The 23,036-nt window shown below is 40.2% G+C and overlaps 1 protein-coding gene across 1 annotated transcript; it reads right to left on the bottom strand.

Moving 5' to 3' along the window:
- Window positions 1–1,411: 1,411 nt before the first annotated feature.
- LOC116045231 (high choriolytic enzyme 1-like) lies at window positions 1,412–11,056 on the bottom strand. Its single transcript, XM_035999193.1, has 10 exons — window positions 10,928–11,056; window positions 8,234–8,249; window positions 8,058–8,123; window positions 7,622–7,774; window positions 5,696–5,816; window positions 5,434–5,612; window positions 4,397–4,478; window positions 3,259–3,383; window positions 2,901–2,949; window positions 1,412–1,649 (listed from the first exon to the last, which is right to left on the bottom strand). Exons 1-9 carry the CDS (start codon window positions 10,988–10,990, stop codon window positions 2,909–2,911), a joined length of 846 nt encoding a protein of 281 aa, XP_035855086.1. The 5' UTR covers window positions 10,991–11,056; the 3' UTR covers window positions 1,412–1,649; window positions 2,901–2,908.
- Between the last annotated feature and the right edge of the window lie 11,980 nt (window positions 11,057–23,036).

Genomic DNA, 23,036 nt, shown 5'->3' with positions numbered 1-23,036 from the left:
ATGTAATAGCCTAAGTAAATTTAGATGGATGCAGAAACAGGATTGGGTGATTAGTTTAAGTGCCTATTAACGCTCGGGTGCAAATATCATTCAATTCAGTTCAGTTCAGTCACGGTATTGTCTCAGGTGGGAAACTTGACTTGCAATCAGGCCCATAACATTAAAACGAGTGATGGAATGTAACTTAGTACCTACCTAGTCCTTAACGTTTATATCTAGTTTATTGTCTGTTAAGTTCCTATCTATCAAAGAGTAAGTTAAAACAATGGTGATTCAGCATATGACCCACTGATGAAATCGCTTGTATTTGCTGCTTTGTCAAGTAATACAATCTGACTGTCGGGGGCGACATTCCCGCCAAACATTTAAATGGAGGGCACAGTTAGTGACCCTTTTTACGTCACTCAGCAGGGGTTGGTCTCTCCTCATCTGTCCCAGGTGGAGCTTGTCACTGCAGATTATGCTGCGGTTGACTGTACTTGGAAATTGATTTGATTAAAGATATTACATATTGCTCCTTTAATGATAACATAGACAAATATTTTGATTCATCCTATCCCTCTACCCTTATCTCTTACACTACCCCCATCCCTTCTTCCTTGGAAGTCAATTTTAAATTCATGTTAAAACAGTATTTCCCATCCTTCTTTCTATTCCCAGCCCCAGCCTCTCACTCATTCCCCCTTTGCTAATGTTACTCGGTTTCTACTGTAACGTTAGCTCTGTGCCCTGAGATCACACAATGCCTTGTGTTGCCCACTCCTGCTAACTTTATTGTTCATCAGACGTGACACGACAAAAGCATTTCGTTTTTACACGAGAAGAGCGAGATTCGCTAAAGTTAGCCAACACATTTATTAAGAAATAGACATTTGAATAGTAATTTCAGCATTTGAATATTGATTATTTTACTATTCGAATTATATTCGACTTTCAGAATACATTCCAACAACCCTGGTTGTTAACATATTCACATGTATGTGTCTGAACCATATGTGACTGATAAGCCTGTGAGTTTAGCTGATTCTTGGGCTTTCTCCAGTACCCAGATAATCCATATTTGGGCTCAGTGACCCAGCTGAACATGTATGAAAACCTGGAGTGAAACCTCAGCTGCACAAGTCCACACAGCGGATCCGAGGTGAGTTCAATTGTCTGCAGCAGAATGCAGTGGAGAAGTGTGCACTTTGTTTCAGTGTGTGAACACTCAGCTGTCTGTATTTTGGTTCAACCACTGTATCTTTCCTCTGAGTGATAGCTGTACCTGAACTTTCTTGTTGGAATTTATTGTTCTGTATTTGTGTATTATATGTGAATAATGTGAAAAACTAAAACAAAAACTCTAAAAAATAAAAACTTGTTAGCTGTTTTGGTATCTTCTCAGGTCACAATAAAAGAAACAGACACAGGCTGAGGTTATGATGTGAATAAGCATGGTTTATTTATCAGTATATAATCAAGCTCACAAGCAGTTATTTGTGTAAGTGTAAATTTGTGATGATGTCATTGGACACCTCATTTCTCATTAGGACAGCATGCAAGCTAATTTGAACAAATTCTGAATAAAAGCGCATTCGTTAAGCACAAGATGCATTTCTGGTGTTGCATGTGCAACATTGCATCAGTTTGCCTCATTTGCTCTGGATTTCCTGTAAAAAAAGAGGGAATTTGTTCAAAAATATTGAATGAATATGTGTACATGTGCAAACACACAAACACATAAACTAATGGGCATGCACATACCGTAAAACACTTGAAGTTATGTGAGTTAAAAAAACTGAATTCTGTCTTGATGGTCTTGTGGTTAAGACGACAATCTTAAGCCCTTTTCTTTTTTCTTTTCTTTTCCTACAATTGTTTTGAGTAATTTCTATGCCTTCCACTGTAGGGTTTTGCAAACAAACTCTTACTAACTTAAGGAAGCAATTTCATAATGCGCTAATCTCCAAAGCACTGCAGAGTAAGGTCTGGCCCCTCCACACATGCATTTCTGGCTAAGAGAAAAAGACGCTCTGGGTTGTTTGTATTTCTTTAAACCAATCCACCATCGTCTTGGGCGGCGCTAAGCTCCGGTCGCAAAGACAGTAGCTCTGCAAAATAGTCTCAGGAAGGAACTCGTTTTGTTGAAACATTTGCACCCCCGCAAAAGAAAACGCCACGTACAATATTAGTGTTGAATGAATGAATGAATGAACTGTTTACACAACACAGTGACGTGAGCTATATAAATTAGCTGGATACATGGTTAAACGTAATTTGCTCTTGAGTAAATGCAGTAAACATATTCTTTGTCAATCTCTACAATAATTTCCCAAAAGAATCAAGCAGGCCTGCCTTATTGCACAATCCAAATGTTCTTTTTTTTTCAGCGTGTAGCTTGCTAGCTCCAAGTTTTTTGTTGTTTCTTGGAGAGAACGGAGTTTGACAGCGGCAACATGCATCGCCAGAACATCCGGCACCACCAGATGTTCCGGCGATTATCCTGGAAATGAATTGTCGTCGATCCAGACTAACAGGAAACATGGATGCACATAATTGAAGCTACCTAGCATAATTTCAGGAGCAGGGCTGCACCTCAAACACGCCTCTTCCAGTATTCTATGAATACCCACCTAACCCTCTCTTGTCATTCGATCTCATATTCTGTGCCCCTCCCTCCCTGTTTCTTTTCCCCTCTCCTTTCCTTTAGGTCCTAGGTTCCTTTAGGTTCTTACATTCATGTTTCCTGTCTTTATCTGACCTATAATGGCAAAATGCCAGAAAAACAACAAAATGTATGATGAATCAATAAATAAAAGCTACTAAACACATAAAAAGAGGGAAACTTCCATCTGTATTATTATACTTAAGTTAGATCACATTGAGGATAGCGTGTAGCATGTTCAGAACCCACAACTTACCTTCATTTCTAGAGGAAGTAGCTTTTTTGCACAGGTTTCAGGTAACGTTCTGAATTCAGAAAGAAAGCAAAATCTGTAAAAGCTGCTTGATTCCTATATAGTACTGCTACAATGCACATGAACATAAGTATGTTTTGATCTTCCTAGGTATCTGTTCAGTCTGACCTAGTCTGTCAATTTTATCAGTAGAAAGACTGCATGAGAGAGTACAGTTGGTAGGTGAAAAGCCAGGAAGAAGACAGGTGAGAATGCAGTGAGAATGTATGTAACTCAGAGAAAATACACTGCAGATACAGAAACAAGTAGGAAGTTATTTAGTTAGGGAGATGGTAGGCTATATGGGTAAAAAGGTACGTACTGCAGTTATACAGGCGGTTCACCCGAAGGATGTCAGTAGGACTCATCTGGGTGGCTCTGCCAATGGCTACATTGTTGTCGGGGATGGGAACGATGGTTGGCTGACAATTGCGAGAGAAGGCATACCTATGGTGCAAATACACAGTAGTGATGAGAGGTTTAAACTGTACACCTGTACTGTTGAATAACCACGAAAACCTGATGTATGGATCCATACTGGGCATGAAGAGAGTGTAAGTGATTTAGGGACAAAATCCTATCCTTTGTGAAAAAGGCATTCTAAAAATAAAAGTAAAGCTATAATGCGTAGTTTCTGCCGCCCCCATGAGGAATTTTAAGTAATGACAACAACACTGTTGACTAGCACATCCACATCATACAAGCCTACCTGATCGCGCACCCCCCCCACCCCCACGCAGTTGCTAGTAGCCAAGGAGGACACGGAGGATTAAAAAAACTTTAGGTAATTATCTTCAGTCAAGTTTCTGCATGGGTAAGTCACAGGACGCCACAATCTTCTGAACATAGCCATACTGAGACATACAGAGAGAGTTGTGTGGAGCTGATAGTCTTAATTAGCTTTGTAGCAACTCATTTGGCAATGGCTTGAATGTAACAGACATTCATTAATATCAAAAAGTTACGCATTAAAGCTTTAATCTAAAGCTAATATTGCAATATGACAGTCTGAGTTCTCGAAAAATCAAGTGATAGTGATAGTCCTTTTGGTACATAATCCCCCCCCTATGTTTTCATGGACAGTGTTTGAGGCTGTCCTCCCCCGCCCAGTTTGCTTTTTTTCAAGCAGCAATTACTACTCATATTTATAGGTGTATAGTGGCATCGCTCTCTAGTGGTTGTAGTAGTTATGAAGGGAGCAAAACTGGAATTAAGAGGACGCAGTATAACAGCTCCAAACTTCAAAATAAGGAGGTAAGTTGGGGTGGTGGGTCAAACAAACAGGACTTCCACCCAGGAGACCAATTTGAAAATAAAAGTAAACTGTGAGTTTTTTTAACTTTACAGAACAAACTGAGCTTTGTAGCCTAATATATGTAAATACAGTATAACATGATTTCATAGTTGCATAATTACATTGTTGTTGTATATTATAATTAGGTTCAGTGAGCGAATGCTACCTTGTGTAGTGCATGACAGAGCCGTAGTCATAGGGAGTGCCAAGGTTCCTTGTTTCGACCTTATCGAAATTGTGCTCCATTCCTGCAGGCGAGCACAATAAATGTTTTTATTACAGCTTGCCAGTCAAAATGGCTGAAAAGTGCAGTAAGTGAAATGTGTGAATAGTTACAGTATATCTGCAGGAAACTACATGTAATTATTTCTGTACACATGGTTGCTTGTTCTAGAGGTCTTCATAAGCATATATTTTAAGCTGTTCTCACAAACCAATTTGTAGACAGCTACGAAACGTAAAGCACTGTAATTTGTATGTATTCCACGCATTTGTTACTGTATGAACCACATTGACGGCTGCTGTGTAAGATTGATGTGGTCCGCATAGGGAGGAGGTCGTTGGAGGACGGGTGGGTTACAAAGCGCAGGGCTTTTAAGAAGGGGAGCGGAGTTTAGGTCCTTGAAGAAGTTAAGGGGAAAACACAAGACTTTCACCCTTGAAATGGGTGTTCATGTACTTAAAGGGGCCTTGTACTTAAGGCGACCAGTATCCAAACCACAATCTTTTCTAGTCATATTGGTGCCTAAATCTAAATCGCCGCATGATGAATTTTGTCGGCTAAACCTAACTGCAAAAGCTCCTGAAAGGACCGGCACCTCACGGTAGCTCACAGTAAGCTTTTCTCAGCTAAATTTAACTTTAAAGACTGCTAAACTTGACTGTCATGCGACTGGTCAACCCGTGACAGGTCAGCATTAGCTAATTTGCATATGTTTTCGTACGATAGCATATGAATCTGTTCGTGAGAATGCGTCGCATAATTCAGATTCCTAGCTACTGTATTCCAGCTACGATGATATGATGAAGTCATATTTTAATTTGTTTATTTGTACGTAACATTTTTCACTTAAAAGTTCAGAGCTTAAACATCATAAAGGCCAATTGTATTAATTGTAAGACCCCATTGTTGGTTGTTGTATATTTTGTAAAAGCATTACTAAAGCTCCATCTATAGATAAGAAAGTCTGTAACTCGACCCACCAGGCTCGACGTTCTGCAGCTGGATGCGAACATGCTGGTCCCTGTCTGACCGACTCTGTTCATGGTTGAAGCCCAGGGCGTGGAGCAGCTCGTGTTGGATGATATGCTCATAAACACAGCCCTGGCGTTTTAAAGACACTACCTGGCCATTACCACGACGCCCAACATATGAAAAACACCTGAAAGATAGAAGTAAACCAAACTTTTAACTGACTGTGTATTCATGCAGGCATATGTGATATGTGCATTGTGTGGTCCATACCCTCCGAGAGACTGGATGTCTACAAAGTCCTCTTGTCCATTAGCCAAGGGGGTGAAGCGGATGCAAGTGCACTGAGCAAATGACCGCAGGCCTTGGATGATGGTTTCTCTCTCTCTAGTGGCTTGACGTAAAAAAAAAAAAAAAAACACATTAATTAACAGTTTGGTGAGTTTTTATAATGTCGTCTTCTTATTCACTCTGCCATAACATTAAAAGGGGACTTTTACCACTTTTAGAAGTAGACTACTATACTACTACTTTTATTACAACTCCTATTACTATTCTGGTACTATAACTACTACTGCTGAGACTGTCCTGCCCCTAAAAATGCTCCCAAAGGTTGTTTGTTCAAGCAGCAATTAAGGCTTATATTTATGTTTATAGCAATGAGCCCTCTAGTGGCCGCAGTAGTTATGATGTGAGCAAAGCTTTACACAAGGAGGTAGGTTGAGTTAAAGCTATCCCTAAGGGGTTTTAATCCATCTCATGAAAAGTCACCTGTCTTTTGTTTTGGACAATGTAACACAACATAAGTTAATTTTGAATGGGATTGATGTGGTAGACAAAAAATGTGATAATAAACATATTCGTCAGATCTTTCAATTTAGAAAAAGAGGGAAATTCTACTGGGGATCTTTAATCTTGAATTTCTGATATTAACTGGAAATGAACTTGAACTGGAACTTTCAAAATTCTTCATAAAATATACCCCGTGAATGTTACTGTAGCCAAATATGCAGACATAAGTAGTGCTTGTTCCTTCTGTGGTGATATGGATGAAACACTATCACACCTGTTTTTTTAATGTGAGAAAACTAAAACATTTCTCAGTGACTTCAATAGTCACCTTTTTGATCCACCTTACTCTCTTAGCGTCAAAGATTTTCTTTTTTATTATGATAATCCCGATAATAACACTTTGAAATATGTAGTGAACTTTTTTGTTTGTTAAGTTTTGTATTCATAAACAGAAATGGCAAAATGGACAGCCAGGTATTTAAGTTAGAAATAGATTTGCTCCTTAAATCACTTCATATAATTAAAAATAACCAAAAGTGAAAAAAAAATCGGCTTCTGTGTCTCCTCTACACAGTCTGGAAATCCTGAACAGTTTTCCTCTTTGTTTTGTTTTGTATGTGTTCTGTTTTTTGTATGTGTCTTGTTTTTGTATGGAAAACTGTATTGTCATACCATGACAGTGTATGATGTTTTGTGTATTTGTGTCTTTAAGCGTCAATAAAATATTAATAAAAAAGGAGGTAGTTTGAGGCATGTTGGGGTGGTGGAAGGGTCAAAGAAACCCGAGGACTTTCAACCAGGAAAGCAGGGTTTGAGTCCCCGTTGAAAAGTAGAAGGTGAGGGTTTTTTTTTACTTTAACTTTTACGGAAGTGACTTTGAACGTATGATTTTAACCCAAGCCACCATGTTTTAATAATTACTTTTTGGGCCTAAACCTAACCAAACTGTGACCGTTTCAGAACGTTAAAGACGTGTTCAAAACCGTGACCAACATTTTCTGTTTAAGGTACTATGTTCACGGAAAACGCTCCTGTGGACCCACAGTATTAGAGGGTCAGAACAAAGGACCCATATCGTCGTATGGTTAGTTGTTTGGTCTATAAAATGTCAGAAAAAAAATGTCAATCAGTGTTTCCCAAAGCCCAAGATGATGTCCTCCAATGTCTCATTTTGTCCACAACTCAAATATATTCAGTTTACTGTCACAGAGGAGTGAAGAAACTAGAAAATATTCACATTTAGGAAGCTGGAATCAGAGAATTTTGACTGACTGAATAACTGAACTGCTATTGCTACTACTATTACCTTTACTGCTACTACTTCTACTATACTGCTACTGCTGGGCTATTATTTACTGCTGAATATTAATATAGATGCATAGTAAAAGCCAAGCCTTCAGTACTCACAGTACTCGTTGGAGATGCGGTAGGGTATGTAGACGTTGCCGTCGGTGGCTTTACGCCACAGGCAGCCTCGTGCTGTGCAGGGATCAGCGTTCTGTAGATCTGTTGGCACTGCTATGTCTCCAAATAACACCAGAGGGTCATCAACGTTCTTTCCTGCAAAATGACATGACAAGATCAAGTAAATGTTTTCATCTCTTTTTTTGTACTGCATTTCATTTTCTTGATTTAACTGCTGTGTTAAAAAACGGTCAAATCTGATTCTGATATAAGCTCTTCTTCCACAATGCAGTATCTCTGCTGTATACTTTCAGGTATGTACTGTAACACCAGCATTATTTATTATTTATATATTTAGGGTAAGATTATTATTATTGTACATTTGCCGCTGGAGGGATAATGTCACCGAATAAAGCAGTTGCAGTGGAAACGAACATACCAAGATTAACATTGGCTTTCTCCAACAGTGTGGACACACTGAAATCGTCATTTTCAGTGGTGTTGCCTGTGGAGTACAAACAATTTGGTCATGTATTAGTTACACGATGCACGGCTATATTTTTACAGAATTTTAATGTCTGAAAAGTAGCCAAGTCTTACCAGAGTTCTTCTTACACTTTGCAAAAGGAGCCTGTAATAAGATACAAAGTAAACATTGGTTAAATACAATTAAATGGATCTAGATGTGAAATTTGGCTTCTAAGTTCAGATAGATCTTAGTTCCATTAGTGAATTGACTTTGATTTGAGACTACTGTGGTTGGTTCTGTAGAGATAGCATGTAGGGAGATAATAGAAAGCATGGTGAAAACTTTAAAATCCATTTTTTAATCATATGGACTTCTTTTAAGGCAGAGAAAGCATATTTATTGCAATTCTGCACTCAATTCACGAACTACAAAGTATAAAAAGAAAGAATTTCAATACAATTTTATTTATAGTATCAAATCATAACAAGAGTTACTGTATCTCAAGACACTTTACAGATAGAGTAGGTCTAGTCCACACTCTCTAATTAACTAAGACCCAACAATTTCCCACGAGTATTTGGTGCAACAGTGGTGAGGAAAAACTTCCTTTTAGACAGAAAACTCGTGAAAACTTGTGGGCGGCATATGTCACTGCCAGTTTGGACACAGACACTAATAAAGATATAGAGAAATATGATTCATAATAATTATAGCAGTTGGAATGATGAACAGTGGCAGGTATAGTAACAATAAAGATAATGGAACTATGACTAGAGAGACAAAAATTTCCCTCAGGATGAATAAAGTATCTATCTATTTATCTATCTACTAGCACAATAACTTCAGTTTTTTCTGAGTTAAACAACAGGAAATTGTAGGTCATCCATCGATTTCGATGGATGACGATTTTATGTCCTTAATGCATGCTTGAAGTTTAACTAACTGACTAGTTTCATCTGGATTGATTGAAAGGTATACTTGGGTATCATCCGCATAACAGTGAAAATTAAGTGAGTGTTTCCTAATAATATTGCCTAGAGGAAGCATATATAAGGTGAATAGAATTGGTCCAAGCACCAAGTCTTGAGGAACAGCATGGATAACTTTAGAGTGTCTGGAGGATTAATCATTAACATGAACCAACTGTGATCGATCTGATAGATAGGACTCAAACCAGCTTAGTGTGGTTCCTTTAATGGCAATTACATGTTCCAGTCTCTGTAACATGATGCTATGGTCAATAGTGTCGAATGCAGCACTAAGATCTAATAAGACAATTACGGAAGTCCTTTGTCTGAAGCAGTTAGAAGGACATTTGTAATTTTCACCAGTGCCGTCTCTGTGCTATGGTGCACTCTAAATCCTGACTGAAAATCCTCAAATAAACTATTGGTATGTAGAAAGTCACATAACTGATTAGTGTCTACCTTGTCAAGGATCTTGGAGAGAAAGGGGAGATAAGATATCGGTCTATAGTTGGACCTCAGGATCGAGAGTCGGTTTTTTAAGAAGAGGTTTTACCACAGCTACTTTAAATGACTGTGGTACATAACCTGTTAATAGAGACTTATTGATCATATCTAGTAACAAAGTGTTAACCAAGGGTAAAGCTTCTTTAAGTAGCCTAGTTGGGATAGGATCTAAGAGACAGGTAGATGGATTAGCTGATTAAATCTTTTGTGTTAATTGGTGAAGGTCAATAGAAGAAAAGCAGTCTAAATATATGTCAGGTCTTAAAGCTGTGTCTGGCGTTCCTGCATTTAATGATAAACCGTTAGAAGTTGAGGGCAGGAGGTGATGAATTTTATTTCTGTTATAATTTTATCATCTCTGTCAGCCTGGCTACAGTGCTGAAAAGAAACCTTGGGTTGTTCTTATTTTCTTCTATTAATGATGAGGAATAGGCTGCTCTGGCATTTCTGAGGGCCTTCCAAGTCTTGCCAGTCTAAACGAGATTCTTCCAGATTGGTTGAACGCCATTACTAAAGAAAGAAATAATCACATTTTGCTTTTTGCAAGTTTACAGAAGCCCTGAAAGGCAAGGTGAAAAATAAATTGCAGGCAATGTTGGACAATCTCCTACATTCGAGATGTTATCTCTTACGTATGAGATGTAATCTTATACGTATGATGTATTATCTTAAAGTTTCTAGTATCTACAAAGTTTGAGATAGTTCCCATGTAGGAGAGATAAAATTAGGTTTTGGCCAACATTCCCATGTTTTTTTATTTTCACCTTGCCTTTCAGGGCTTCCGTAAAATTGCAAAAGCAAAATGTGATTATTTCTTTCTCTCTCTATATATTTATAATTTCCACTGCATTAGAATGTAATGCACTACAAAGTATAAAAAGAAAGACAAAATCACATTTTGCTTTTTGCAAGTTTACAGAAGCCCTGAAGGTGAAATAAAATAGCAGGCAATGTTGGCCAAAACCTAAGTTTAGCTCCCTCCTCTGTAGGAGATATTATCTTAAATTGTATCTCCTATGTAGGAGATCATGGCCAACATTGCCCGCAATTTTTTTCCACCTTGCCTTTCAAGGCTTCCGTACAATTTCCTAATTATATACAGTATTTATTTACAAACAGTTTCCATATCATTTTCCCCACAATTAAATAAAAAAAGATCCTATATACTGTACGTTGAGTAGTCAGTGAATATACTGCTAAACACTGTATACATTATTATTGAAGAAAAAATGAATTATGCACTGTAAAATTTCTGAATGTATTACATTTCATTTCAAAATGAGTCATAAAATTGTTGTATTTATCTCATTATTGAGAAACTAAGTGTCTGTCTGTCCATATGCATGTAAAGTGTCTGATGAGGTTTACCTGTATAGTAAAACTGTAGACAGAGAAGACGAGGACACTGAGCACAGCCGCCTGGAGCATCATGGTTATAGGACAGCAGCAGCAGACTCAGAAAGAACCCGGGGAAACACAAGTGTTCCAACTTATATAGGTGGAAAAGCCAACTAACTTTCATCCTAATATGGCATACTTCTCACCAAAGACATGTTGAAAAATTCTGATGAACTGGAAGTGGTAGTTATTACTTAGAAGAGACAGTAGTTTGTGTAAGATGTGAGCTTTGTTTCTGGCTGTCTGTCCTCAGGCAGGAGCAGATTACACATTTTAGCAGTCAATGATATATAATAAAAAGGTTAAACGAAATGCATGTTTTGTCAGTTGATTAATTAATCAACTGACAAAACATGCATTTCGTTTGAGATTGCAACATTAAAAAAACAGCCTAATTTAGTAATCTCAAGGTATAAATAAGCAGAAAGGCATGTTTTTATTTCTTCTTTAATTTTTTTACTTCTTTTTATATCTCAGATCTCATTTAAAGCTGAAAAATGGGCATTCACAAAAAAGAGATGTAATGTTTTTTTTATGGTTGCAGCACTAGACCAAATAGAAATATTCCACATGTCCTGTGCATCATTTTATACACAGTTATCCAAAAATTCAGCCAGACAAATTATAAATGATAAAGAGACTTGTTTAGGTTGAACCCTTCTTGAAAGTATCTTTTGTGATCAACAATTTTTTATTAGAAAAGATTGAAATGTTACATTTACAGTCACATTTACTTTGAACATACACAGCACAAACTACAGTACGACACTCAATACATAGCTCATGAGAGACAAGAGTGAGATGGTGAAGGAGATGAAAGATAGCAGTTACAATGTCAATATTAGCTAGTAAGTATAAAGCATTCCCCAGGAAAAAAAAATATAATAATAAAAGAAATATAAAAGAAACAAAAAGAAACAATTTTCTGTTTCCTGAGGTGGTCTTGGATGGACAGTGTAATCTGCGACCATGCCTGGATGGTTGTTTGGCCTTGTTGAGGTGTGCAGTTGTTCACTCAAGAGAAGTAATATACTGGTAGGCAGTTAGCCAGTATTGTGTCAAGGGTAGATTAGGCTGGAACCAAAGCCTTAAGATGGTCTTTTTTGCTGCCGTAAGCCCTGCCAGGAGTAGTCTACGTTGGTTGAGAGTGAGGGATAGCTGTGAATCATCGTTAAGAAGGCAGACATCCAGTAGTGATGACACTATAGAAAATACATCAGTCCAGAAGCGTCTGATTGGGGAGCACTCCCAAAACGTGCATTGTTGGGCCAAGTGCCTGATCTGGGCAGTGAGTGCAAATAGGATTTGGGACTAATTTATTTTGAAGTATTTCAATGGGGTAGCATATTCCCAATGTATCAGCTTGTGTATGTGTTGATGCGCATGATTTTTTGAAGCACTCAGGTTTTCCCATATATTTTCACGTAATGGAACTGGGCCCAGTGTTTTCAATTCCCTTTCCCACACCCATAGAGGTTACAGTAAAAAACTTTAAACACGTCATTAATAGTATCAGGTTGTGTTACAACTTGGCCCTCTGTTGTATGAAATGCATTGATTAGTGCTTTTGATTCACATTGTTAAAGTCTGAGGGCTAGTAGCCTGCTTAGTAGTATCTTTGTTTTGTTCTATGCAATATAAACTCTGCTTTTTCAAGGGATATACTTCGGTATTCCCTTTTTTACGTCGGAGAAATTCTAGGCAGCGAGTGCGCTTAATGGGCGAGTTTAAACTAACAAGCTGATAATATTCAAGTTGGCCATCTAATTAGCATAACACTTGAAATACAGAGTAGGAGAAAAAAAGACAAAAGAAATAAAAACAAATTAAGGGGAATGCACGCAGTAAGAGCATCTCATCACACTGTATCAGAAACAAATCGTGAATTACACAACACAACTATGTACACACACGCAAACCGCAAGACTCTCGTAGAGCCCAAGGATTGCAATAACACACACGCCATAACCATTCCGGTTAGGCGGACATGCAAAGCAGTCCCCATCAACCCTTAATAACGTTACTGATACTCCCCGTATAGAAATACAAATAAACGCATAACGTTGCAGTCGGGGAGATCATAAATCAACCGATAAAAGAAGATAGACTGAAAAATAAGCTGGTGAGTCCCTCGTAGACGTGGAGCAGTCTGTAAATTAACATTAGATAACGGAAGGAAGCTGAAGGAATGTTATTTACAGCTCAAGTAGTACTGATTAATAAAATGAACAAAAAAATATACCAATAAGTACAAGCTTACATGACACTAGGCTAGCTTAGAGGCTATTGCGAAGAGGCTGCCTCCATCTCATCTGGTTCCTGTAGCTGTGAAACTCCACGGAGTTGTAGACTGGAGGTCGTCTGAAAAGTGTTGCGAAGAAAGTTCTCTGCGTCGGATGGGGTATCAAAGTTGAGGCTTTTCCCCTGGAAAGTAACCTTAAGATGGGATGGGTAACAGAAACGGCTGTAATCCAAGCGAGGTCATTTTCTTGTAGATTGGGACAATCTTGGGTGTCTTTGCTGTAGTCGGGAAAGACGGTTAGCATCCTTCTCTGCGCTGTAAAGTCTATGGGCTCGCTCTATGCAGACAGGTCGGCCTTGCAACGCTGGTATCCACTTATGGCATTTTTCCATTACATGGTAGCTGCTCAACTCGCCTCTACTCACCTCGACTCGACTCGATACACTGTGCGTCCGTTTTCCATTGCAGATTTTAGTACCGCCTCAGCGTGGCTGGTCGTCTTGCCGGCTCGACGCACACACCAGCGCACAAGTATAAACATCAGGCCACTTGAGCTTGTTTTACAGTTCTGTGGAGGCTCCACGCAGAGCTTTCGCCGTAGCCTATGTAATATGTGGCCTGATGTTCATACTTGGTGGTGCGTCGAGCCAGCATGTGTGTGTGTACGTAGGCTACGGCGAAAGCTCTGCCTGGAGCCTCCGCAGAACTGTAAAACAAGCGGCGCCGCAGTAAACTGCCGTGACCTAACGCGACACACACACAGAACGTCGAAGGTGTGTTGTTGTTGCCACAGCCAGAAGACACATTTAGTTTCAGAAGAAGCTGGAGGCAGCAAAAAAAAACACAGCTGGCTAAACTGTTTAAAAATAGCGGGTTTGTTCAGGACACCCCCGCAGGGGCGGATCTAGAAAAATATTTATGGGGTGGCGAGAGAGGGGCAAGAATTTTTGAGGGGTGGCAACATTTGGCAGACTGAATTAAATCAGTTATCACCGTTATGAGAAATAGTCTGTACACACTACAAAAGGGCACAGGCTGCCATTTACAAACTCAGACAGACAAACTTCATCTCATGCAATCAATGTCTGGCATTTGAGGTTTCATGTGAAACAGCTCATATTAGGAATAAGTGACCATACGATGAGATCTCACTTAATAGGAGATAGAAATATGATAGAAGTCTTATCACAGGAAAGGCATTAAGGTAAGACACAGGTGATGAGTGGAAGATGGGTGAGAGGGGAAGCAAACAGTTTTTGATTGCAGTTGGACATTGGAGATTCGCGCTCGTAAATTGTCAAATTGGCCGTAACTTTTAATTCGTTGCTTCCAACTGGGGTGGCAGCAGGGGTGGCAAGGCTTTCTTTTAGGGTGGCATTTGCCACCCTATGCCACCCCGGTAGATCCGCCCCTGCACCCCCGTCTTTTCGCTTTCACGTCACCTTTTCGGCTCGCCTCAGCTCGCTTGGAACCTCGACTGAGGAGGTACTAAAAAAAGTACCTGTTAGCAGGTACCAGGTACTTTTTTTTGTAATGGAAAACCAAAAAAGGCGAGTAGAGCCGAGGCGAGTCGAGCAGGTACCATGTAATGGAAAAGCGCCATTAGGTAGATTTGTAGTCATAAAGCTGGCGGGATCGGATCCTTCCTCACCCTTCTTCAGCCCCACCAGTCTGAGGTTAGACAATAGGCTGTGGTCTTCCATCTGGGTCAGTTTAGAGGTGAGATCGCTAACTTGTTGGTGGAGACCGTTAGCCTGGTGCTTGCTAGCCCCCAATGCAGCCTGTAGCGAGCCAACTTTAGCAGTGTTATTTTGAATAGCCTTTTGAGAACATCTTTGGCCAATACACCCATGGTATCCTCCGCATGCTGTATTTGAGTTTTTAGTTCTGTTAATTGCGGGATTAAGATGCTATTAATGGCTTCCTTTACAGCGGTCTGTATCATCAGGTTGAGGGCACTCTGTTTCTCTGTTTTACTCTTTTTCAGCACCTTATTCACTGCTGTGGCAATTGCGTCGTCCAGGTCCTCCTTCGGCATGCTTATCATTGTTTTTTTCTTTAATGGTGACAAGCAGTCCCCTTCTCGCTGGCTTCCCATCTTTCCTTGTGCCATGATGTCTCGACTTTGAACTAGGTTGGTTGATTTTATTAAGTAAAATGTTAAGTTTAAGGTGTTGTTGAGGAAGCGCTAGTAAGCTACACATGCATCACAGACCCCTTCTTGAAAGTATAACAGTGATAGACGGGTCGGGCAGGACTGAAATGACCGTACAAGTTCAATAAAAAACAAACTTGATAAATTGCTCACAATGCCTTCCAAATCAACACACATTTTGATAATAAAAGTATTTGGACAGAAAGGAGGCCCCAATGATGTCATGTTATATTAAATGCATCAATTCACTGTATTATTGTTTCACATTTGGTTATTTTAGATACTTATAAATAAGGTGTTGTTATTGATCAGTTCTGGCCTGTAAAGCTAAGCAACAGAACTGTGGAAGTAGTGAGAAAAAACGAAATTTTCGCCGGATTTCACTCTTTTCGGCCGGATGTCCGTCACCTTACTCTTTCTTTGTGTTGGCGTTCTAAACTCCGGTGGATTTATGAGGACTACGGTTAACTGTTCCTGGGTAAATCCAGACAGCTAGCTAGACTATCTGTCCAATCTGAGTTTTCTGTTGCACGACTAAAAAAACTTTTGAACGTACACGTTCCACCTAAACAAGTTCCTTCCTGAGACTATTTTGCAGCGGAACCGTTGCGCCGTCCGGCGCTTAGCACCACCCAAGACGAATGTGATTGGCCTAAAGAAATGCCAATAAACCAAAGCAGGTTTTTCTCCCATCCCGGAATGCTGTGTGGACTAGCCAGACCCTCCTCCGCAGGGCTGTGGAGGAAGGTCTGGACTAGCAAAGTGAGAATATGGGAACACCAACCTGCAAACACATGTTGCAGCACGGCTCAATCAGTCGTGGCTCGACTTTTTGGCAGATGATCAGTTTTTGGCAAGACACCTGTAGCCAGTGAACCGCAATCAATGAGCCTTGTAGGGATTCAGCAACTCCCCGCCCCCGCTGCTGTAGGCTACTGCTCATGTGTGGGGACACACAGAGATATCCTGATTTATAGATAGAAATCTGTAGTAGGGGGGCCCTGATCTGTCTCTCTCAGTTAAGGGGTCCTTAAAACATTAAAGACCTCTTCTCTAATTGGTGTTTTCACAAACCCTCTGTGTGGTTAGAATCAGAGGTGCAGAGTTGTGAAAGCCTTTTTGTGTTTATGTGTCATCTCCAAATTGTGGGCACAGTTGCAATATGTGTTTGCCTCACACAGTCTTGCAAAGTTCTTCCAAAAAACAGGAACATTGACTATTTGAAGAAGAAACATTTGTACAATTTTGAGGGACTTGTACTTACTTATTTCCATTTTTGGAACTTTATACTTCTACTCCACTACAATTTGGGAGCCAACATTGCACTTTTTACTCCACTTCATTTATTTAGGCGGGTCGGGCAGGACTGAAAAGACCGTACAAGTTCAGTAAAAAACAAACTTGATAAATAGCTCACAATGCCTTCCAAATCAGCACATATTTCGATAATTAAAGTACTTGGACAGAAAGGAGGCCCCAATGATGTCATGTTATATTAAAAGCATCACTTCGAGAGTTTAGATTCTCTGCCCGAGCCCGAGCCCGAACTTTACTCAACCCGACCCGCGGGTCCTCCACTCGCACGCATCACACCAGGCCTGCTGTGCTGTATTGTGTAGCTTAAGTGCAACATGGAGCTTGGAGGAAACTCGGAGGTATGGAACCATTTTAAACAAGTCGTGGGCAGTGACAACATATGCGTTGGCTTTGTCGAGTGCATTAAGTGCTGCTGTAGTATATGAACATTCTATAACTTTCTATAAACTTTGACTTAAGAGTTGGCCTATGACAGCAAAAAAACGGGGACTTCGACGATGAACAGACACATGAAGCAGGCTCGCCATGGCAGATAAGATGATAGTAAGCCTTCAATGTCTTCTTTTGTTACTTCTCCAAGCATACCCCTGAGGACGAGGCAAGCCCTCACAGAGAAATGCGTTGAGTTTTTTTTTTACGTTTCTTCATTCGGATCCATTTGCGATCCATTCCATTTTGAATCCGGAATTGTAATTGAGAACGTCAGTTATAACAGCCCACTTATTAAAACATTGTCGGGTTTAAATCGGGCTCAGGCTCATAATTACAGTTAATGTGTCGGGCCGGGACGGGCTCCGGACACAACGTGCACGGGCTCGGGTAGGGTCGGGCTTGACTATCTGTCCAATCTGACTTTTCTGTTGCACGACTAAAATAACTTTTGAACGTACACATATTCCACCAAAACAAGTTCCTTCCTGAGGCCATTTTAAAGAAATGCCAGTAAACTAAAGCACGTTTTTCTCCCATCCCGGTATGCTGTGTGGACTAGCCAGACCCTCCTCCGCAGCGCTGTGTGAAGAAGGTCTGGACTGGCAAAGCAAGACTACGAGAACACCAACCTGCAAACACATGTTGCAGCACGGCTCAATCAGTCGTGGCTCGGCTGCGGCTCATCTAGAGATTCTGCATGTCCCCTATTTCATCATTTGCATGTAGGGTAGATAGCAATTACTTTTTGGCAGATGATCAGTTTTTGGCAAGACACCTGTAGCCAGTGAACCGCAATCAACAGACCTTTTTCACGGCAGACATGTTGACATGTCATAGGAAAAACACAGGTGTATTCAAAACCATTAATGATGGCTGCATTCCACTTAGGAGAGGCCCTGGTATTGTCATGTTGACTCACTGAAATAGCTTACTGGGACACTTGATGGAATTGAGCTATCATCAAGGTTATCAATTTCAGCTGTGCTTTTCCTACTATGATAAGTCAAAATGTCTGCTGTGAAAAAGGTCCATGAGCCTTGTAGGGATTCAGCAACTCCCTGCCCCCGCTGCTGTAGGCTACTGCGCATGTGTGGGCCCTTAAAACGTTGAAGACCTTTTCTCTAATTGGTGTTTTCACAACCCCTCTGTGTGGTTAGAATCAGAGGTACAGAGTTGTGAGAACCTTTTTGTGTTTATATGACTTCTCCAAATTGTGGCCACAGTTGCAACATTTGTTTGCCTCACACACAGTCTTGCAAAGTTCTTCCAAAAAACAGGAACATTGACTATTTGAAAAAAAAAAGTAATTTAAAAAGACAAACATTGTCTGAGACTGCCTTAATGACATTTACTCGAGTACAATTTTGAGGGACTTGTACTTACTTATTTCCATTTTTAGAACTTTATATTTCTACTCCACTACAATTTGGGAGCCAACATTGTAGTTTTTACTCCACTTCATTTATTTCATCACATTATATTATTAGTTATTTTGCAGAATAAGATTTAAACAAAATACAAATCAACTAATAAGTTATGATATAATGGATTAAGCTACCCAGCAGTATATGGAGTAGTTGAAATAAGCCCCACATTTACCAGCTGAGAGTATTTCTACACTGTTGCTATACTTTTACTTAAGTAAATGATCCGAGTACTTCATTATTTCCAGCTACATTTGACACATTGTATATATAATTAAAAACAAGTCCAATAAGTACAAAATATATTAAAAATATGTAAAATACAATAAAAAATCTAATTAGTGCAAAAGTGACAGTTCTTGTCAAGTAAAAAGAGCAGTGAATCAGCTTTGTGTTGCATGTGTGACAAGATAATGCTATATCAGATGTGTCAAACACATTCATTAGAACTATACTATTGTCTCCTACTCCCACTTAGTTATTGATTAGCTGTGTAATTGTTTTCAGCTATCCTAGCAACAGAGCTCTTCAGATGACAATGTCACTCTGTTGGTCCCACTGATTTTTTGGTCCAGACTGAAATATGTCGTTACTATCAAAAATATGGTTCAGAAATCCATGATCTCCGGACGATGAACCTGCTGACTGGTGATGAATTTTATCCTCCAGTGCCACCAGCAGGGTTGACATTTGTGGTTTTAAGTGAAAGGTCTCAACAACTATGAGATGGATTGCCATGAAAGTTGATTCAGACATTTATGTTCTCCTGAAATGTAATCACCTAGGTCAGGGGTCTTAAACAGCGGGTCCGGGACCCCTAGGGGGTCCTCAGAGTCATTGCAGGGGGGCCTCCAAATTATTGTTAATTTTTAAGTAGAGATGCACCGATTGACTGGCTGGTGACCGGAATTGGCCGATTTTCACGTTATCGGCCATGACCGGCGACCGGCCGGTCAGTCTGACATATGCCGATTTTATGCCGGTCAGTCTGACATATGCCGATTTTATGCCGGTCAATCTGACATATGCCAATTTTATGCCGGTCAGTCTGACATATGCTGATTTTATGCCGGTCAAATGCATTCGGGCGCCACATGATTAACATTGCGCAACATCAGCATCACACGTGCACATGCAGGGATTCCGCTATATGCATGAAGCAGCGGTGCACCGCCGCTCCTTCAGCCGTTCATGAAATGTCATGAAGTCGTAATTATACACGGCTCTGCAGAGCTGTCTACTCTACTGATCTCAGGCGAACGGTCAGCCGCTCTCTCTCCCCTCTGAGGCTGAACAACTGGAACATGAAAACCGCACTCATGCGGGTCCCGTGAAATATGACAGCTACAGTTTATCGGAAAATAGCGTTGGGCACACTGAATTTGATAAATTTACTGTTTATCAGACCCCAGATGAGACAAGAAGCTAACGTTAGCGAACGCTGCGGTCCCTCTGCCTCTGACGCCCCGCTGCAGTAGACGCTGTATTCCCCCGACACGCTGTATTAACGTTACTGTTTTAAAACCGTTTTCCAGCTTAGTGGGGGTGCATACCGCTCAAAACCAAATTAAAAACGTAGTAATCTTCCCTCAGCGTTTAGTTTTGTTGCTAAACTGTGTGTAAAATGAGTGGTGACGTTAAATCATCTGTTTCGGGTAACGGCACCCTATAGGTACCGTCTATTCGCTGGATTGTTCCGAGGTAACCGTCGGTAGCTAACGTTAACAGATAAGCCCGTTGACAGCAAGGGTATTGTTCATATTTATCCACAATGACAAATAAAGCATATTTGCTATAATAAAAAGGAACTACACGCTGTTTTCAGGTAATGTTACTGTTGACGTTAAAACAGTGAGCGCTTGTTTAGCCTGGCTGGACATGTGGCAGATGAAAGAAGAAACAGACTTATCCAGTGACAAAGCAGAAATGCTTCTGTTTGCGAAGAAAAAACATTGCCATTGATGTCAACCCGTTCTCATTCCGAACTCGTAAAATACGGACGTTTGGACAGTGGCTGTCAGCGTCTGATGCGATGAAAAAGGCGTCTTTCAGCGTGTTTGTGTAACGCACCGGGGAGAGTTAGATAGGATTTAGCGAGTAGTATGTAAGGGTGAATTTCTGCGTAAGGAGGTTGGTTGGTTGGGGTGGTGGATGGGTCAAACACAGGGCTTTCACCCAGGAGACCGGGTTTCGCGTCCTGCTTGTCACACTTGCTTTAGTCGTTTTTTTCTTTCCGACCTGTTCTTCCCACGTGTCACAGAACCGTACGCCCACCCACGACCCTTTCCTAAACCCAACCGTCCCGTAGTTCCCGCGTGTCACGGAACCGTACCACGACCTTTTCCTTAACATAACTGCGTCAAAAGGGACGGCAATAGTCCCGACCAAGCGCATTTACTTAAAGCGCTAAAGGGACGGCAATAGTCCCGACCAAGCGCATTTACTTAAAGCGCTAAAGGGACGGCAATAGTCCCGACCAAGCGCGTTTACTAGCGCTAAAGGAGACTTTTAGCGTCAATAAGACTTTTAGCATCAATAAGAACGACAAAGGCACCTGACCAAGCGTCCATATTTTACGAGATGGGTGTGAGAACCTGTTGTTGATGTACAAGTGTTTGCAATAGGCCTGTGTGTGTGTTTTGAGAAATATCTTTATACTGCAAGGCTATATTTCTTTAATTTTTATTTATTTTATTTTATTGTCATTACCTGTTTTCCCTGTTTTCATATAGAAGTTTAGTTTGCTAAATATATCACATTTTAGTTGGATATTGGATGTGAAAAGAAGGAAATGGTTCTTCCATAACATTGCACTTTAGATGTGTGTGAATTTCCCACACCAGGAGTAATTTATATAGTTCTATTTTATAGCAATCGATTATCTGTTCAAAAAATGTTCTATGTTCTATGCAAAATGTAAAATGTTCTATTAAAGAAAAGATAGGAAATAAATATTTGTGTGTGCTGTAAAGTGGTTAGAAAAAATGAAATCGGCTAAAATTGATATCGGCAGGTAAAATTCAATGAAAAATCGGAAATCGGAATTGGCCTAGAAAATTGGAATCGGTGCATCTCTATTAAAAAGTCTTAATATGAATCTAACATTATTAGCAAATATAAATCCCCACTGATGATAGGCTTACTGGCCTGTAGGTAAGGTAGTCACTAAGATAGCCATCCACAGATTCAGTTAATCATAAGGATTCACTGTGTATGTTTTAACATTAAAACATGATTTATAAAAGCATGCCAACAATTATTTGGCTATTTGAATATATGTATAAAGGCTTTAGGCTGCCCTACATGTTATTGTAGGCTCAGTTTAATATGTAACTTCATTTTATAGAACATATGTAGTAGGGGGTCTGTCTCTCTCAGTTAAGGGGTCCTTGGCTTAAAAAACGTTGAAGACTCCTGACCTAGGTGATACCCTGACTTCTCATCTAGCACCATCATCGAGTCAAATGTTTTATGTGTCCAAAACTTTTGTTTATGACAAGTAACAGCAGAGATGGCCTTTGTGTTAACTGTCAAATTGCCTGCCGAATGTTAGCATGCTAATACACTAAACTAAGATGGGGAACTTTGGTTCAACATTATACCTGCAACATCAGCATGTTGTCATTGTGAGCATGTTAACATGCTGATGTTAGCATTTACGGCTGTGCCTGATACAGCCTCATAGCGCTGTATCAGGCACATGCTGCATGTGTAGACTCTCAGTCTTGGCACATTTTAAAGCTGTATAAAGTTGTAACTACATCACAGACAGATTGTGTGTGTGTGTGTGTGTGTGTGTGTGTGTGTGTGTGTGTGTGTGTGTGTGTGTGTGTGTGTGTGTGTGTGTGTGTGTGTTCTTGTTTAACTATATTCATGGGGTCCAAAAACCGAGAATACAGTAGACTTGTGGGGTCCGGACAGCTTTGTGGGGCCAAAATGCTGGACCCCACAACTTTAAAGGGCTGTTTGAGGATTAAGACTTGGTTGTAGGTTTAGGGTTAGAATTAGGTTAGGGTTAGGGTTAGGGTAATTCAATTCAATTTTATTTATAGTATCAAATCATAACAAGAGTTATCTTGAGACACTTTACAGATAGAGTAGGTCTAGACCACACTCTATAATTTATAAAGCCCCAACAATTAACTAACGTTAGCTCTGCCAGCTAGCGCGCTGCAATCATGTCTGATGGCAGACAGAATTGCAAAATAAAAAGCAATCCAACAGCACATTATACAATGTAAACAAAGACACGTTTTCTTGCGGAGGCCTTTATGAAATGAGCAGTGGTGAAAGTTATTATAGTCCATGGATGGTTATTGGACTACCTCACCAACCGACCTCAGTTTGTAAGGTGTCTGACACAGTTGTCTGCAGCACAGGGGCCCCACAAGGAACTGTTCTGTCCTGTTCACCCTCTACACTGCAGACTAGGGCTGCACGATATTTTGTTTCATCGTCTACATCACGATGTGCGCATGCACGATAGTCATATCGCAAGACGTTGCGATG

Source organism: Sander lucioperca, chromosome 3 (genome assembly GCF_008315115.2).
Source record: "Sander lucioperca isolate FBNREF2018 chromosome 3, SLUC_FBN_1.2, whole genome shotgun sequence".
In the NCBI taxonomy this organism is placed as follows: Eukaryota; Metazoa; Chordata; class Actinopteri; order Perciformes; family Percidae; genus Sander; species Sander lucioperca.
The sequence above is the reverse complement of the archived record's forward strand: the minus strand, read 5'-3'. Positions and strand labels throughout refer to the sequence as shown.